At 42.4% G+C, this 18,930-nt stretch overlaps 1 protein-coding gene across 2 annotated transcripts; it reads right to left on the bottom strand.

Moving 5' to 3' along the window:
* Nucleotides 1–383: 383 nt before the first annotated feature.
* ezh2 (enhancer of zeste 2 polycomb repressive complex 2 subunit) lies at nt 384–17,560 on the bottom strand. 2 transcript variants are annotated; one of them, XM_062020763.1, is made up of 19 exons: nt 16,991–17,560; nt 12,364–12,487; nt 12,077–12,205; nt 11,881–12,000; nt 11,691–11,811; nt 10,064–10,219; nt 9,899–10,001; nt 9,660–9,823; nt 9,490–9,587; nt 9,208–9,424; nt 8,291–8,451; nt 8,090–8,225; nt 7,893–8,018; nt 7,647–7,825; nt 5,429–5,524; nt 5,283–5,364; nt 5,131–5,211; nt 4,990–5,074; nt 384–878 (listed from the first exon to the last, which is right to left on the bottom strand). In XM_062020763.1, exons 2-19 carry the CDS (start codon nt 12,478–12,480, stop codon nt 818–820), a joined length of 2,232 nt encoding a protein of 743 aa, XP_061876747.1. In that variant the 5' UTR covers nt 12,481–12,487; nt 16,991–17,560; the 3' UTR covers nt 384–817. The 2 variants fall into 2 exon arrangements, with proteins under 2 accessions (XP_061876747.1, XP_061876746.1); XM_062020762.1 differs by having other exon boundaries at nt 9,654–9,823; nt 16,991–17,559.
* Nucleotides 17,561–18,930: the final 1,370 nt, after the last annotated feature.

The raw sequence follows: 18,930 nt of genomic DNA, 5'->3' as shown, positions 1-18,930 counted from the left end.
GGAGCCTGAGTGCTTGCTGCTGATTGGCTCTCCTCGCCTCGTCGTCAGCCAATCACAAAGCCAAATCAGCACCTTTTTATTTGTAAACATGATCTATTACACAAGCACCACTGGCAGCTGCTTGTGACGTCACTCCTCAGGAATGTGATCAAACCTGCAGGTGACGCGCTAAACGTCAACATTGGCAACAAGCAGACACTAAAGATGCTTTTATGTTACAGCAGGAAATCCCATCAAGTCGCTGTGAGAATGCTTCAAAGGTTTTTTCAAGAACCTCATCTCGCCAGAACAATGGCGACTTTAGCACCCCTAGTGGCCAAACAAGTCATTGCTGGCAGTGACGTCATGGAGGTGATTCACATTTGATTGAAGGCACAGCCAGCTTTGTCAATCAAATTCTTTATCGTTGTGAACATTTTGCCTTTTGACAAGAAGACAGCAGATGAATATTAAACGACATTTTTGGCTGAGTCTCAGAAAGTCTTCAGCACCAGAAGTAAAAAAAGTTTGCTGCATCATAACTATCAGAACATAAAAATACAGATGGTTTTCTAGAAACAAGCCAGCCTGTGAACAAGTTGTCAGTTTAAAAAAAGAAGCCGTCTGCTGGTGAATTTGGTCCCTGAAGTTGAATGGAGATGATTTATCTCACAGCAAAAAAGAAAAGTCTTGTTCTTTGGGTTCAGACCAAAACTTGCTGAAGAGACACTCCAGAAGACTAAAAGATTGTTCCTGAAATGTTGCTAACATGTCTTGTTCTCCTGAAGTGTGTGTGTGTGTGTGTGTGTGTAAGGCTCCGTCACAGGTGAAGTAGACATCAGGCCATCTCCGCCTCCCGCTCGATGCCAACGTACTTGAGAGCGTCCGCTTGACTGTACCTGGTGCATGAACATGAAGTGGTGAGTCAATCGTAGCGACCTTTATTCAGAAAGCACTTTTCAAACACAGGCAAGTGGCAAACAACACGGAAAGAAGAGAAGAAAACATGACTATTGACATTTGAGGAAAAACGCCACCTTTAAATAACTAAAACTAACACCATCTAATAAAAAAAATAGTAGTATGGAACATGGAAAAATAAATACATTAACACGTTAATAAACAACATTGAGAGAATAGTATTAATAATTGCAATAAATAAAATAACACCAAAAAAGGTATCTAACATTTTTTTTTAAATATCAACGGCCTCTGCAGGCTGTTCCACGGGTGGGGGTCATAGTCACTAAAAGCCACCTCACCGTGGGTCTTTGTTCTGGTTTTTGGTAAAGATAGAAGTTTGGTGCCAGAGAATCGGCGAGGTCTTATACGGTAAAAGCAGGTCAGGTAGGTAAGATGGCGCAAAGCCATTAAAACATTCAAAAACTAATACTACAACTTCAAATGGACCCTGAAGCGGACGGGCAGCCAATGGAGCGACTTTAAAACTGGTGTAATGTGCTCCTGCCCACTGACTTTTGCAACATTGTAGACTTCTTTTTGGGAAGTCCAGAGAGCATTACAATAGTTTCAACCACAGGAAATAAAAGCAAGCATTAGCACGTCTGTGTTGGCATGAGAGAGAAGCGGGCGGACTTTGGCTAGGTTCTTAAGGTGATAGAAAAGTATTTGTACTATTTTTAATGTGTGGGATAAAATTCCGCTCGGAGCCAAAAATCTCTCCCAGATTTGTATAGATTGCGTTGGTGTAAAAAAATTTTTTGAGTGCCCTTTAAGAAAAAAAGTAACATTTCTATTGGCATGAAGTGCAGCACTTCAAAACCCAAAAGAAAATGATGAAACTCAAGACTACATTTCTACACTTTAACAATTCGACACACGTCATGTATCACAGAATTGTACTAACATTATAATCATTGAAAATGTTGTGTACAATTCTAGAACATGCATGCAAAGAAGTCAGAAAATGTTTCCTGTTTGGCAACTCTATCCTGTAGCCCAGGGGTGTCCATTACGTCCATCGCCAGCCAGGCAGAAAAAAACAGACCTAAAAATTAGCGGTCAATCTTCACCAAGACGTCACTTGATTGACATTCACGGCACCTGAGGGCCTTGTGAGATGACGCTGGCTGCTGTCAGACCATTATTAGGAAAAAATGACCGACAGGAAGGCGAGAAACACTTTTTATTTCAACAGACTCTCGTGCTGCACTTGCCGTCAAAACTCTGAAGACCGACCGCACAGTTCCTACCTTCACAATAAAAGCGCTGCTTCATCCTGCCTGCGCTAACAAAATAAGAGTCTCGGAAAGCTGGTGTGCACAAGCTAGCAAGCTACGGAGTTTGCCGCCAATATATTTCTTGTAAAGTGTATACAAAGGAGTATGGAAGCTGGACAAATAAGATGTCAAAAAGCAACCACTTTCATGTGGTATTAGACAGAAAGGAGGACTTTTTTTCTCCCCCATTTGAAATTGTGGAAGTTATCATCACTACTGTCTGATTCCAATCAATGCAAGTCATCACAATCAGGTAATACACCAACTTATATTCTTGTCTTCATGAAAGAAAGGAATCTATATGTGTTATAAATGCTTATATTATCATCAAAAAACTGCTTATATTATCATCAAAAAACCTTTAACTTGCTAACAAAAATGTCTCTTTCATAAATAAATAAATATGAGGTAGATCCCTTCGACTTGGTCAATTGAAAAGTAGCTGGCCTGCTGTAGCCACACCCGCTAAGGTAATAGACTTCCTGTTTACATCAAAAGTATACCTTCCCGCTGGCTATCAATAAATACTCTACAACCACAACTGGTTGGGAACTAAGAGTGTTGAGATGGTAAACATCCCAACAAGATGAGCAGCAAAGTAGACCGCCCTCAGCTTTGTGGGTGGGAGAGCTAACAGCGGTGACAACAAGTAAGCTAGTTAGATCAGTATTTTTCAACCTTTTTTGAGCCAAGGCACATTTTTTGCGTTGAAAAAATGCGGAGGCACACCACCAGCAGGAATCATTAAAAAACGAAACTAAGTTGACAGTAAAAAGTCGTCATCGCAATTGTTGGATATGACTTTAAATCATAACCAAGCATGCATCACTATAGCTCTTGTCTCAAAGTAGGTGTACTGTCACCACCTGTCACATCACACCCCGACTTATTTGGACTTTTTTGCTGGTTTCCTGTGTAGTGTTTTACTTCTTGTCTTGTTCTCCTATTTTAGTGGCTTTTTCTCTTTTGTTGGTATTTTCCTGTAGCAGTTTCATGTCTTATATTTCCCACATCTACTTTGTTTTAGCAATCAAGAATATTTCAGTTGTTTTTATCCTTCTTTGTGGGGACATTGTTGATTGTCATGTCATGTTCGGATGTACTTTGTGGACGCCGTCTTTGCTCCACAGTAAGTCTTTGCTGTCGTCCAGCATTCTGTTTTTGTTTACTTTGTAGCCAGCTCAGTTTTAGTTTTGTTCTGCATAGCCTTCCCTAAGCTTCAATGCCTTTTCTTAGGGGCACTCACCTTTTGTTTATTTTTGGTTTAAGCATTAGACACCTTTTTACCTGCACTCTGCCTCCCGCTGTTTCCGACATCTACAAAGCAATTAGCTACTGGCTGCCACCTACTGATATAGAAGAGTATTACATGGTTACTCTGCCGAGCTCGAGACAGCACAGACACTCAACAACAACAATACATTTGCAGACTATAATTACTGGTTTGCAAAAAATTTTTTTTTAAAACCCAAAATACCGTATTTTTCCGACTAAGTCGCAGTTTTTTTCATAGTTTGGCCGGAGGAGCGACTTGTGTGAAATTATTAACACATTACCGTAAAATATCAAATATTATTTATCTCATTCACGTAAGAGACTAGACGTATAAGATTTCATGGGATTTAGCGATTAGGAGTGACAGATTGTTTGGTAAACGTATAGCATGTTCTATATGTTATAGTTATTTGAATGACTCTTACCATAATATGTTACGTTAACATACCAGGCACGTTCTCAGTTGGTTATTTATGCCTCATATAACGTACACTTATTCAGCCTGTTGTTCACTATTCTTTATTAATTTTAAATTGCCTTTCAAATGTCTATTCTTGGTGTTGGCTTTTATCAAATACATTTCCCCAAAAAATGCCACTTATACTCCAGTGCGACTTATATATGTTTTTTTCCTTCCTTATTATGCATTTTCGGCCGGTGCGACTTATACTCAGAAAAATACGGTAGGGGAAATTAGATAATCTCCCACGCCACACCAGACTGTATCTCATGGCACACTAGTGTGCTGCGACACAGTGGTTGAAAAACACTGAGTTAGATGATGCTAACCTGCGAGCTTGTTTTGGCATCCCTTGCTGCCATTCAGTGCGGCGTTTAGGCGAGAGGAACAGCGAATACACTAAAAGGTGGAAGTGATATACCGTATTTTTCGGAGTATAAGTCGCACCGGCCGAAAATGCATAATTAAGAAGGAAAAAAACATAAGTCGCATTTTTGGGGGAAATGTATTTGATAAAAGCCAACACCAAGAATAGACATTTGAAAGGCAATTTAAAATAAATAAAGAATAGTGAACAACAGGCTGAATAAGTGTACGTTGTATGAGGCATAAATAACCAACTGAGAACGTGCCTGGTATGTTAACGTAACATATTATGGTAAGAGTCATTCAAATAACTATAACATATAGAACATACTATACGTTTACCAAACAATCTGTCACTCCTAATCGCTAAATCCCATGAAATCTTATACGTCTAGTCTCTTACGTGAATGAGCTAAATAATATTATTTGATATTTTACAGTAATGTGTTAATAATTTCACACATAAGTCCCTCCTGAGTATAAGTCGCACCCCCGGCCAAACTATGAAAAAAACTGCAACTTATAGTCCGAAAAATACGGTATTTGGTGCGAAAATGAAGGTTTAAAAAGGCAGATATTGTTAGTGAACGCTCCTTCTGGCCTTCAGGGCCTGGAACTAAAACCTGTTTTGTCCTTGGCACGTGTGGTCACGTGACCAAGGCGTGTTACCTGTAGTCAAAGAAAAGCTCCTCCCCAGTCTGAATGGCTCTCTTGGCGAAGATTCCAATGCGGTGGTCGCCGTTCACCATCATCACTGCGGAGGGACAGAAGCGGCAGTCAGCACGTTGTCGCCGGTGAGCGTCTTCTTACCTTTGGCGTAACAGTTGGGGTTGACCGAGTGGTTGGCGAAGCGGATCTTGTTGCCTTTACGCGTGGCGTCCACCACGAAGTCTGAGGGAGGAAAGTGGGAGACCATGTCAGCTGGAAGGTTGCGGGGAGGACGGCGTCATGTGACTGGATACCGTTGTTGAGGTTGAAGAGGAAGCTGCACATGTACTTGTCGTACACTTTGCCTCTGCGGTCCGCTTCATCCTGAGAGATGATCTGGCGGTGACGGAGGCGCGTTAGCATTTGCACGTTAGCGTCTACTTCCTGCGTGCCGTCCTACCTCGCCGCAGTATTCAGAGATGAACTCGTTCTTCTGGACCGGCTCCTTGATGAAGATGCCCCAGCCCGCCACGTCGGACGGAGCGAGCAGCAGGTGCTGAGGAGAAGAAAGAGGGCGGAGTCAGTAAGCTAACAGCAGTTAAAGGTGATTTAGTCCGAGGGTGTCCAAAGTACGCAGATCATTTTTTAACAGCCTGTGGCACATTCTAAAAATACAATTATTAAAATACCGTATTTTTCGGACTATAAGTCGCTGTTTTTTTTCATAGATTGGACGGGGGTGCGACTTATACTCAGGAGCGACTTATGTGTGAAATTATTAACACTTCACCGTAAAATATCAAATAATATTATTTAGCTCATTCACGTAAGAGACTAGACGTATAAGATTTCATGGGATTTAGCGATTAGGAGTGACAGATTGTTTGGTAAACGTATAGCATGTTCTATATGTTATTTGAATGACTCTTACCATAATATGTTACATTAACATACCAGGCACGTTCTCAGTTGGTTATTTATGCCTCATATAACGTACACTTATTCAGCCTGTTGTTCACTATTCTTGATTTATTTTAAATTGCCTTTCATATGTCTATTCTTGGTGTTGGGTTTTATCAAATAAATTTCCCCCAAAAATGCGACTTATACTCCAGTGCGACTTATATATGTTTTTTTCCTTCTTTATTATGCATTTTCGGCCAATGCGACTTATACTCCGGAGCGATTTATACTCCGAAAAATACGGTAAATGTGTACTGTAACGGGAAAACAATAAAATAGAAAAATAATTAATCAAAATCAATGTTATGAATTATTGACTTAAGGCTCCAATTACTTCACATCAGATCTCACTTAAATATTTTTAGGGGGAAAAAAGGCATATTTTGTCATATAAAAACAAAGGTTTTCTAAAAGAAATACAATTCATGTTTTGTACGTTGTTTTTTGGGGGTTTTTTAAACCGGTCATTGCTCAAAAAAATAATGAATCAAAATCAATGTTGTGAATGATTGACCTAGTAAAGGCTTCAATTACTTCACATCAAATATTACACTTTGAAATATTTTTTGGGGAACATGTTTTATATTTTTTGTGTTTGCCATATCAAAACTAAGGTTATCTTATATATAATATATATAATATATATTAAAACTATTAAACTGACGGATAGATCTGATGTAGAGATTCAAGCGTGGAAAGTTAAAAATAATCATATACGACTTATTACTCATGAGTGGAGCCATTTTGGATCCCCAAAACCTTTTAGTGTGATTTTTTTTTTGTAACTCATTGCTCAAGAAAATACTAATGAATCAAAATCAATGTTGTGAATGATTGACCTAGTAAAAGCTCCAGTTACTTCACATCAAATATTTCACTTTGAATTTTTTTGGGGGAAATATTACATATTTGGTGCTTTTGTCATAAAAAACAGGGTTTCATTCGATTAAAAAGGGCATACAACTTTTTTATATACCGTATTTTTCGGAGTATAAGTCGCACCTGCCAAAAATGCATAATAAAGAAGGAAAAAAACATATGTGAGTCGCACTGGAGTATAAGTCACATTTTTTGTGGAAATTTATTTGATAAAACCCAACACCAAGAATAGACATTTGAAAGGCAATTTAAAATAAATAAAGAATAGTGAACAACAGGCTGAATAAGTGTACGTTATATGAGGCATAAATAACCAACTGAGAACGTGCCTGGTATGTTAACGTAACATATTATGGTAAGAGTCATTCAAATAACTATAACATATAGAACATGCTATACGTTTACCAAACAATCTGTCACTCCTAATCGCTAAATCCCATGAAATCTTATACGTCTAGTCTCTTACGTGAATGAGCTAAATAATATTATTTGATATTTTACGCTAATGTGTTAATAATTTCACACATAAGTCGCTGCTGAGTATAAGTCGCACCCCCGGCCAAACTATGAAAAAAAACTGCGACTTGTAGTCCGAAAAATACGGTACATGAAGTAACACTTTATATCAATAGATCTGAAGTTGATTGTTGCACAAACATTTTACTATTCAAACTTTTATTACAGGCCCTTTTGAACATTTCCCAAACTTAAAGAGAGCCCTAAAGTTAATCTAAATATTGTCTTGTTTTAAAATAGAAAATGATCAAAATGGCCCCCGCATGCTTTGGTTTCCTGAGTGGAAAAAGTTTGGACCCCTGATTGAGTGTCGGCGTCACCTTTTTGGCGCCCCTCTGGATGGAGCAGTTCTTGCAGGAGACGTTCTTGCTGTCCCAGTGCTCGGCGGCGCCACACGTGAGGCAGAGGTCGGGGTCGCACTCCCTCACTGCCAAGTAGCACGGACACTGCTTGGTGTTGCACTGAGCTTTGCAGCGGCAGCCCGGGAAGCGGTTCTGACCTGCGGGCGGCCCGAGAACAAAAGGCGTGAGTGCTTTAAGAGGCGGGGAAAGGGGCGTGGCACTTACACTCTGAGCTGCACTGGCAGAACTTCTCGCAAAAGTTCTGAGCGGTGACGCACGGGCACGACGAGTCGCAGGGTTGGCGCGGGTGGTCACACGGCTGGTAGTTGTAGACGTGATTGGACGAGCCGTCTGGAAGGGGCGGGGTCAGACAGACAGCGTGTGATGCGTCAGTGGTGAGGGCGTGTCATGTGACCGCTGACCTTTCTTCAGCTGGATCTTCCTGCAGTGAGTGGCCCACAGCCGGTGCTTCCTCTTCTTCTTCCTGGGGGGCGTGTCCTCGTCTTCGGCCGGGGCGCGGGCGATGATGCTCGACTCTTTGACCCGGAACTCGTACACCTGCGCCGTGTGGACAAGCGTGACCGCGCTGCGAGTGTCAATGCCGCGAGGAGGCGGGCGCTTACCTGTCGGCAGCTCTTGGTGCTGATGAGGCGCGCGATGGCGCAGTAGTTGTCGTAATACGTGCCGATGAGGACGCGGAACAGCGAGGCCTCGGCGCCGCTCCACTCCAGCGTCTCGGCGATAAGCTTCATCTTGACGGGCGTCTGACAGCGCGAGTTTCCTTCTGCAGGAGACAGGAGCCATTATAGGAGCATAACATAGTGAATGCACAGGTGTCCAAAGTGTGGCCTGCAACGTGTCGGGGGAAAAAGCATTAAAAATGGAAGAAAAAGAGCAAAAAGACGCTATGTGATGAGTGGGGGGACATGTTGATATTTTTATTTATTATGTAAGATGCTACAAAAAGACATTTTATATTCAAACTTAGTATCAGCTATGTGTCAAAGTGACTAATTGTAATATCAGTATGTGACCCTTTGTGGAAAAAATTTGAACACAGTGTCAAAATGTCTGATTTTTTTCTCATTACAAATGTTTTGTCTTTTTTACATTCCTAATGATTTTTTTCTCCAACAATATGCTGCGGGCCAACAAAACTGCGGCTGCGAGAGGCAATTTGGACACCCCTGTTTTAGTGTAATTGTTTTTGAATGGACAGATAATTCTCAAGTTTAAAAGACATGAAATGGTAAGCAGTACATGCAGTTTTTCCGTCAAAATTGAAAGAACGAGTATGCTTAGTAAGAAAGATGAAGTGCTTTATTGACGCACATTATTTCAGGCCTTTCGCAGGCCACTTAAAACCATGTGGCCCCTGGGCCTTGAGTTTGACACCTGTGATGTAATCTTGTCTATATGTAATGTCTGTTTTCGGCATTTTTTAACAAAGTAAAATAATATCAAAATGGCCCCAGTATACTTTGACTTGTCGGTATGCAGCCCGAGTTTGGACACCCCTGATAGTATCTAATGAGGTCACCTGAGCTGCTGCTGTTGTCGTCCTTCTTGTCTTCCTCGTCATCTTTGCTGCCTTCTCGCTCGCTGTCCGTGTCCTTCGCCTCCGAGGAAACGGTGGGTGTGCCGGGGCGGCTGTTGCTGTTAGGAAGTCGTCCACGGCGCCGCCCCGTCGTACGCTTGGAGGGCGTCTTGGCACGCTCGCCGGCGCCCCCCGCAGGATACTCGTTCGCTATCCCCTCCTGAGACGACACGCGTGTCAACTTGGCAGTCAGGTAGGGAGTGAGGAGGAAGACAAGCGGCTGACCTGCAGCAGGTACATGTAGCAATCCTCGCCACAAGGCTTGCTGTCCACCAGGTTTTCCAGGTTCTTCCGCTTGTACGTGTTGGGAGTGGCGTGGAAAGCTGCGGATAAACACGGAGTGAGACCGGACAATTTGTAACGGAAGCGCGGCGGTCATGTGGCCTCACACTCACGATGCAGGAAGCAGTCGTATTTGAAGCAGCGCCTGCAGAAGAGCGTGTGGAAGGAGTGCAGGCTCTGCTCGCGCTGCACGGAGCGAGCGTTGGGCCCATCGATGTTGGGCGTGCACTCTGGAGGCAAGGCGCCAGGAAGCTGCTGCTGTGTCAGCTCCTTGTACCTGAGACACACACATGTGAGAACAGCAAGATGGACGCTATCTAAGGGTTGCAGGTCAGCTGGAGGAGACACATACTTCTCTTTCAGCTCTTCAGTAGAACCTTTGTCAGGGAACATGGCTGAGATGGCTTCAAAGATCTTGTCAGAGGGAAACCTCCTGCTGCAATCGTTTGTACGGCCTGGAACAGACACACATTATATAAGGTCGTAGTGGTGAAGTGGTTGGGTGTGGCGTCCTCACTCTCATTGATGTGGTGTGCGTCCTCCAGGTGCTCCTTGCCATCGCACATCTCCATCTTGAAGTCGGGCTCTTCTTCCTCCTCGTCCTCGTTGTCGCTGTACTGCGCCAGCGAGCTCACCAACTCCACGAAGATCTCGTCGTTGATGAAGCCGCATTCTGTAAGCAAAGTTGTGCACTTTTTTGTTACACCTTTTACTTTTTAATTAATTCCAGCCTTCATTTGTCATTTTTTTGTAACAAATTCTGCAGACGTTGCAAAGTATTCAATTTATTTTCATACAAAAAATGGATACACAAAGGAAACTATAGTACATTTTTCCCCACACTCCTTGGCGGTTCACTTACTACAGTCTCAGTGTATTACAGATTGTAAATTGGCATTTATCCCAAATTAGGGCTCAAAACTATCACAATATAGAAGTTTTATATCGGCTGATATAGATAGTTATTGATATTGTTTATGACCTATGGAAAATAAAGAACAGGAAGTAAATTGTGAAGTTAATTATATTTATATAGCGCTTTTCTCTAATGACTCAAAGCACTTTACATGAGAAAAATATAAAATGTACACATTTATTTCAAATTTTACCTTCCTGACTATAATTCCTTCAGCGATCAAGGCAGAAAGGAAAGGAAATGTCCGACACAAGCATGGAAAAGAATGTAAACAAAATTCAAAAAATCACATGAAACACTTAATAACCTCTCAAAGTTAAGGAGCAAAAATAAGGAATACATGAATGCTTCATAAAGTGTAACAAAATGGTGCAAAGTGTGAAAATGTAAACATTGAAAAACCTGAGAAAAAAATACTTTCTGCAGCCTTAGTGCTAGGAAGTTATGGCTGTGCTCTAAAGGGTGAGGGCAGCTAAGGTGGTGTGGTATTACTGATTACGAGCGCCTTGGTCCGTTTTTAAAAAACATTTAAAAAAACTGCCACACTGTCTAGGTGAATTTTCCTGTGCGTTACTGAACATGCTCCTCCGCTCGTAAAATTAGCACTGTTATGACGTGACGACGACGTGCCATCATGCCTGTAAAAAAAATAAAAATATGGCGAACCGGTTCTTTTCAAATAGAGTATAGTACCGTTTTTGATTCATTAGTACCGCGATACTATACTAGTACCAGTATACCGTACAACCCTATCTCAGTCTATATCAAAATGTTTGACACACATAATCATGCCAGCTGACATGCTTCTGCAAACATTTGACCTAAAATAGCAACAAATACTTCCGGTTGAAGGTCTACCATCTCCCTCACTAGTTTGCGCCACTTTTCAGAGAAGAAATTACAACTTTTTGTGACTTAATGAAGGAAAATGATTCTAAAGCTCTGCTACACATCTTAAAATAAAGCCATAAGTCATCGAAACGTGGGAGCTGTAAGTTTGATATTTTAACCTAGCAGGATGTTGCTGGTAAAATGTTAGCATGTAGCTAAAATAGCTATGCTAACGTTTTTGCTAAAGTGCACAATGTTTTAGTGACACTCAAGTGTGGACAAACAGCTCAATGGCATTAAAACTACAGACACAAAACAGCATGTTTTCAGTCGGGCTTACTAAAAACATTTTTAAACAGCAACAAGGCTAGATTCTGGACCACACATCTGAGCCCACCTCTGTCTCCGTGGACTTTGCCATCGTAGTTCTTAATGAGCTCCTCGATGAAGGTGCCATCCTGGTCCAGGATCTCGTCTCCCATGTATGGAATGTTATAGAGCACCGTCTCATCTTCCACCTGAGAAAAAAAACCAAAAAACATTTGTTAAAGATCTAAAGATGGTACCTCAGATTGTGTTCCACTGACCATGAAGTTCTGCTGCAGCGGCGACCACGAGTACATGACAGGGATGGAGGCCACGGCGTTCAGGGTCTTCAGGGGGATGACTTGACGCGGGAACTCGGAGAAGCCGCTGTCCACCGTGCACTGCAGAGAGAGCGCAACTTGGAAAACGAAAACGAACAAAAGGAGCGCAGGCCGAGCTCAATGTTGACCCACTGACCTCTCGCGTGCCTCTGAGCGAGCTCACAGACGTCATGATGTGGACCGGCTGGATGCGGCGGGTCTTCCACTCCTGGTTCAAGATGTCGGTGCGCTCCAGGATTTTTTGGCGGTTGGTGTTGAACATGCTCTGGAACAAAAGGACATCATTGGCTTATGCTCTGGCAACAACTTTGATTTACGTAATGCCTGAAGGAAAACGGTCAACTCACAATACCATCAGAAAAGAGTCAAATCTCATCACGCCCATTTGCGTGTCTTAATTCTATTCCATAAAGATCATCGAACCTTGACTTCGTCGGCCCGCCTGAAGCGCTTGAGCTGGCGCAGCCTCATGTACTCAGACTTGACTCTCCTCTTCCAGCGCCCCGGACCTTTCTCTGAACGCTTCCCAGTCAGCACCATGATGGACCTGCACACACACATCATCATGTTGGCAACAAACATCCCTGCTTTTGTTAGCCAGCTAATAACGCAGCCTCTTCTACTTCAAATCTGATCACCTCGAAGTCAGCGATGACAGCATCTACTAGGGCTGGCCGATAAAACGATATCAATATTTAAATCGATATTAATTTAAAAAAATGCGTTTGATAAAACGGACAATTTTTTTCCCTTCTTTCTTGGATGAAACCGGAAGTTGCGAAGCAAGGTTGGTTGCATGAACAAAGGCCCTTGCTCTCTGGTAACACAGGAAGTGATCACTGATCAGTGGGAGTGACACGCTAACAGCCAATCAGGTAATAATACCAACTATCATGTTTGGTTGCGCCATCTTGTCGTCTCGCGGTTGATTCTCGAGTGAGAAGAGAAAGTAAAAACGAGGGCTGCAGAGAGCGAAGACATCGTCGTTAAAACAGAAAAAGTCACCTCAACAGTATGGAAGTTTTTTTAGATTTTTTTAAGTGGACCGTAGCCCGACAAAGACCACGCCACCTAAGCCGCGCTCACCCTTTTAGAGCACAGCTATAACTTCCTGGCACTAAACCTGCAGAAAATAGTTCTTCTCAGGTTTCTCTGTTTACATTTTCACTTTTTGCACTATTTTGTTACACTTTATAAGGCGTTTTTCTTTCAGTAACTTCATTTTAAGGGGTTCCTGTTAAATTGTTTACATTGAATGTTTTCCATGGTTGTGTTGACATTTCCTTTCTGCCTGAGGATTATAATCAGAGGAAGGTTACATTTTAAATGAAAATGTTTACATGTAATATATCTTTCTCCTGGTCCTTATTTCTGATAGGTCATAACAAATATCAATAATTTTCAATACAGTGATACAATTTTCAGCCATATCACCCAGCACTAGCATCTACTCATGTTGACTCTTTTTGTCTACAAGCAACTTCCTGTCTGGAACTGGGGCTCGCTGCCAGCGAAGGAAGTCGACTTTTCAGTCAGCGAGTTCTACTACTTCCAACAGCCATGTGTTTACAATCTACTTAAACATGGAAGTGAGTTTTACATTAAAATACGGTGACTTCCAACAGCCATGTGTTTACAATCTACTTAAACATGGAAGTGAGTTTTACATTAAAATACGGTGACTTCCAACAGCCATGTGTTTACAATCTACTTAAACATGGAAGTGAGTTTCACATTAAAATACGGTGACAGACGGGCAAACACACAGCAATGACCCAAAAACAAAGCAAATGCTGAAATCACAAACGCCTCAAATCTGGTCGCCTGGCAAACTTTCTTTTTGTTTCATTGACTGGGAACATTTCTGTCTTACAGTTTTGGGCGTTTGGTATTTGCAGCATTTCCTCGTTGCAGTTGTTTAGCAGCGTTTCTTTGTTTGTCACCGTCGCCCACCAGATTTTAATCTATGGAAATAGATCTTTGTTAACAGCAGTAACTAGAAAGGTGGTTTGTCGACATGACACCAATTCTCGATCACTACATAGTTAAGTAGGAAAAGTCTACTTTAATTTGGTTGTGTCCTTTCTATGCAGATGATATTCCACTGTTATGCTCCTTCAATGATTCAGAGTTTCTCATTTTATCAGAGTTCTTGGGAGTGCATATCCTCTATTAAAAACTGGTTGTCCTCAAATTTCCTCCAGATAAATCCAAACAAAACAGAAACTCTGATAATTGCTTCCGACAAAAAGATCCCCCTAATCAAGAACTCCCTTGGTGCTCTGGGTGCATCTGTTAAAAGCAGCCTCAGAAACCTTGGGCTTGTGTTGGATCAGTCCATGTCTCTGGAGGGTCACTGTCGTCAACTGACCAAAAACTGATTTTATCATCTCAGAAATATTTCTAAAGTGAGAAATTTGTTGTCAAAATTGGATCTCGAAATGATAATTCACGCGTTTATTTCATCTCGCATTGACTATTGCAATTCTCTTTTCACTCTCTTCAACAAGTCAACGCTAAATAGACTTCAGACTGTACAAAATGCGTCTGCTAGACTTTTGACCAGTGCACCCAGAACGGCCCATATCCCCCCGGTGCGGCCCATATCACCCCCGTTTTATCCAGTCTTCATTGGCTTCCAGTTAAATTCCGCATTGAATTAAGATTTTAGTCCTGACATTCCGTGCGTTGCATAGCGAGGCCCCTCAGTGCATCACTGACTTGCTATGCCCCTACTCCTCAGGGCGCAGCCTCCGGTCTTCAGGCCAGGGTCTTCTAAAGATCCCAAAAACTCATTTTAAAACCCGTGGAGACCTGGCATTCCAGGCTATAGCTCCCAGACTTTGGAACAACTTGCACCAGTCCCTCCGTGATCTTGACTGTGTTGACACTTAAACATTTGAAAACGTATTTTCAGTAAAGCTTTTAGTTAATGATGGATGCCTCAGGAAACTCTGTCGCATCTTCTGGCCTGAGAAAATATTAAATGCACATCTATACAAGAAGACCAAGTGCAACAGGGTGGTGCTAGAGATCAAATGCCGCCAATTCCAATGGCTTGGGCATGTTTTCAGGATGGACCAAGACCGCATCCCCAAGATCGCACTACGTTGGACTCCACCTGGGAAAAGGAAGCAAGGCCGGCCCAAGAACACGTGGCGGCGTACGGTGACGGCTGAGCTGAAGGAGATGAACCTAACCTGGGGCGAGGCACAGCATGTTGCTCAAGACAGGTCCAGATGGAGGCAGATCGTCGAAGCCTTATGTCCCATCAGGGACGAAGAGGATTAAGTAAGTAAGTAAGTTTTAGTTCATGAACCTTTTAATTATCATTTGTAATCCACTTTGTATCCTTTTTATGATGTTGCCCCTGTTTTAATTGAATTGTCGTTTTACTTCACCTATGTTTTGTACAGCGCTTTATTTTATCTGTGAAAGCGCTTTGTAAATAAAATGTACTTACTTACTTGTCTGCCCGAAATAATGGCAGACATTTAGGCAGTGTTGGGACTACAAAGTAACAAAGTAACGCCGTTAGTTTCGGCGGTAACTAGTAATCTAACGCGTTATTTTTTATATTCAGTAACAGTTACTACATGATGCGTTACTGCGTTATTTTTTATGTACTATCGGCTAGAAACAGAAGATCTGAGTGTGTTTTATTAGAGCGATGCGGTGTCGTCCTTCTGAATGTTCTTGTGTCACAAGCCGGAGCCCTGCTCTGTGTGTGTCTGGGTGTGGGTGTGGGGAGTTGGGGGGCGTGTCTGTGTTTACTAACAACGTAGTCGACTCGAGTGTCTTAACATGGAGATATTCTCACTTCTTTTTTTTGTCAAGCACAAAGAAAAGAACATTATAGTTAAATGTAACTTGTGTCTTGGATCAAAGATCCCGTCTACTGCCCAAAAGAACAATTCAAATCTGCCTGGTTAGGCTTTGTGTATGTCACGTGTGCCTTCCTTAGGTGAAGCCAGGTTTACAGCTATGTTATTATGCTGTTTGTTACTTATGTATGCTATGTTGCAGCTATTAAAAATAGTTTTTGTCAATTTGTTCTGGCCTGAAATAAATTGGCCCTTTGAAACATATCTTTGTCTTTGTGTGTTGTATGTAGACCACATTGCTTAGCAGAGTTCAGTGATGCATTGAAAATGAAATTATTGCCGCCTAATCTACAACGTTTTTTTATAAGACGAGTGCAGGCTCCTAACTTGAGAGGCTTTGGATATTTCTTATTGCCGAGAACTCAAACCACTCGTAAACGTTTTTGTGTGTCTGTATGCGGAGTAAAACTATGGAACAAACTGGACTTACAACACAAGCAATGCCAAACTATTAATCAATTTAAACTATTATACAAACATGGGGTCTGGTTCAAATATAGAGATGAGGGTCTTTAACTTGACCTGCTGTTGTACTCTGTCTCAAAGTGTTAACATGTGCTCAATGTTTCCTTACCTTTATTGCTATGTTGTCTATTACCATTGTTGGTATATATTCATTATTCCTACATTGTTGATACAAATTATTGTTACAGTGTAATAATTATTGTTACCTGTGGTAATGCCACTGTGATACAACATCTGTATTATAATCCTTGAACAAAGTAAGAGTGAAACTCATGTGAATAATCACTGAATGGAGAACTGGGGGTGGGATTAAATAAATTATCTTCGTCCCACTCCCTTTCAGGCAAAACTGGACAATCATGAATTACATACTATACATTACCTTTTGCACTATATTAATTTATATTATGTTGTCAACTTTGTACTTTTTTATGTTATTGCCTGAAAAAAAAATTTTTCAATGCAAATGCATGTCAAGTTGATCAACAGATTGTATTATTCTCCAGTGCAATAACAGTACTGAAATTAAGGCTAAAAGGGCATTAATGGGAGCTTTTAAAAAAGAAAAGTAACTAAACAGTTACTTTTCACAGTAACGCATTACTTTTTGGTGTAAGTAACTCAGTTACTTTCCAACACTGCATTTAGGTGATACAATTACAGACTTTTGTGCTGTTTCTCAAGAGCTTTCTTGTACTTACGTGAAGTACTAAAGGAGTGATGGACGGCAGCACCGGCATGAATGGAAGGCTCCTTGGAAGTTTACACCCCGACTTAGCTAGCTTAGCTGTGACTAAGTTACCAAACATAAGAGTCGCCTGACATTACAGGAGTCAATGACATTCGGGGAAAAAAGAGGCACATACAGAGGCTCCGTCGTCATTCAAGACCGCGCTGAGCAAAGTCGTCCTTTGTGTTGCCGATTAGCTTGCTAGCTAGCTGGGGGGGATAGCGCGATAGCTGGCGAGCAGTTAGCTAACAAGGACAAAACCTTTCACTCCGGCAGTGCCGTGACTTTACTTAAACAGGCTCGGCGCGATCTGAGTTTGAACCCGGCTGTTACACACACAAACAAAATATGTTTACGCCGCCGAATTCTCTTCAATTCGACAACAACCCCGGTGCCCGCTCTCTTCTCACCACCCACTGGCCGCTGCCGCAGATTTAAGAGGCGCCAAACGTTTGGACCAATCACAGGCCTTGACATTGGGCCAGCTGAGTGCGGTGTGACGTGATAGGCCGCGCTTATAAAGCAGTCAGCCAATGACAGATCACGTTGGTAAAAAAAAAAAAAGAAAAAGGAAAAAAAAGAAACACCAGGCCTGAGCGCGGTGACAGCGGCTCACAAGATGTTAAATTATATTAATCGTTTAAATTTGGAGTCGTCTGTCTTGATTTATTGTTCAGTTAAGCTGTCCGTGTTAAGGCGTGTTTTGGTGCACCCAAGTGAAACGAATGGGAATTAAATGAGGTCACTAAGTTTATCTAGCCACGCCCCCGCAGTGAGCCGCGAATGCTGTGTTCAACTGCAAAGGAAGTAACACTTCAGTTTCAGTTTATTTGGAGAGGGGGAGGGGGGTTAATGGTACTTTTTTTTTTTTTTTTTTGTCATAAAAAAATACAATCATGTGTGCTTACGGACTGTATCCCTGCAGACTGTATTGATCTATATTGATATATAATGCCATCCATCCATCTTCTTCCGCTTATCCGAGGTCGGGTCGCGGGGGCAGCAGCCTAAGCAGGGAAGCCCAGACTTCCCTCTCCCCAGCCACTTGGTCCAGCTCCTCCCGGGGGATCCCGAGGCGTTCCCAGGCCAGCCGGGAGAGATAGTCTTCCCAACGTGTCCTGGGTCTTCGGACGTGCCCGAAACACCTCTCTAGGGAGGCGTTCGGGTGGCATCCTGACCAGATGCCCGAACCACCTCATCTGGCTCCTCTCGATGTGGAGGAGCAGCGGCTTTACTTTGAGCTCCCCCCGGATGACAGAGCTTCTCACCCTATCTCTAAGGGAGAGCCCCGCCACCCGGCGGAGGAAACTCATTTCGGCCGCCTGTACCCGTGATCTTGTCCTTTCGGTCAGAACCCAAAGCTCATGACCATAGGTGAGGATGGGAACGTAGATCGACCGGTAAATTGAGAGCTTTGCCTTCCGGCTCAGCTCCTTCTTCCCCACAACGGATCGATACAGCGTCCGCATTACTGAAGACGCCGCACCGATACGCCTGTCGATCTCACGATCCACTCTTCCCTCACTCGTGAACAAGACTCCGAGGTACTTGAACTCCTCCACTTGGGGCAGGGTCTCCTCCCCAACCCGCAGATGTCACTTCACCCTTTTCCGGGCGAGAACCATGGACTATATAATGTAGGAACCAGAAATATTAATAACAGAAAGAAACAACCCTTTTGTGCGATTGAGTCTAAATGGGGGAGGGAGGTTTTTTGGGTTGGTGCACTAATTGTAAGTGTATCTTGTGTTTTTTATGTTGATTTAATAAAAAAATAAAAATAAAAATTTGGTGGTTGGGGACCACTGATGTAAAGCATCACTTATTTCCAGTTGTTTCATTACAGCACGTCCGAAAAGGAGTAGGAAGAAGCTGAGTTTATGTAATCCTACCCCTTTTCATACCATCCCA

Source organism: Entelurus aequoreus, linkage group LG15 (genome assembly GCF_033978785.1).
Source record: "Entelurus aequoreus isolate RoL-2023_Sb linkage group LG15, RoL_Eaeq_v1.1, whole genome shotgun sequence".
NCBI lineage: Eukaryota > Metazoa > Chordata > Actinopteri > Syngnathiformes > Syngnathidae > Entelurus > Entelurus aequoreus.
The sequence above is the reverse complement of the archived record's forward strand: the minus strand, read 5'-3'. Positions and strand labels throughout refer to the sequence as shown.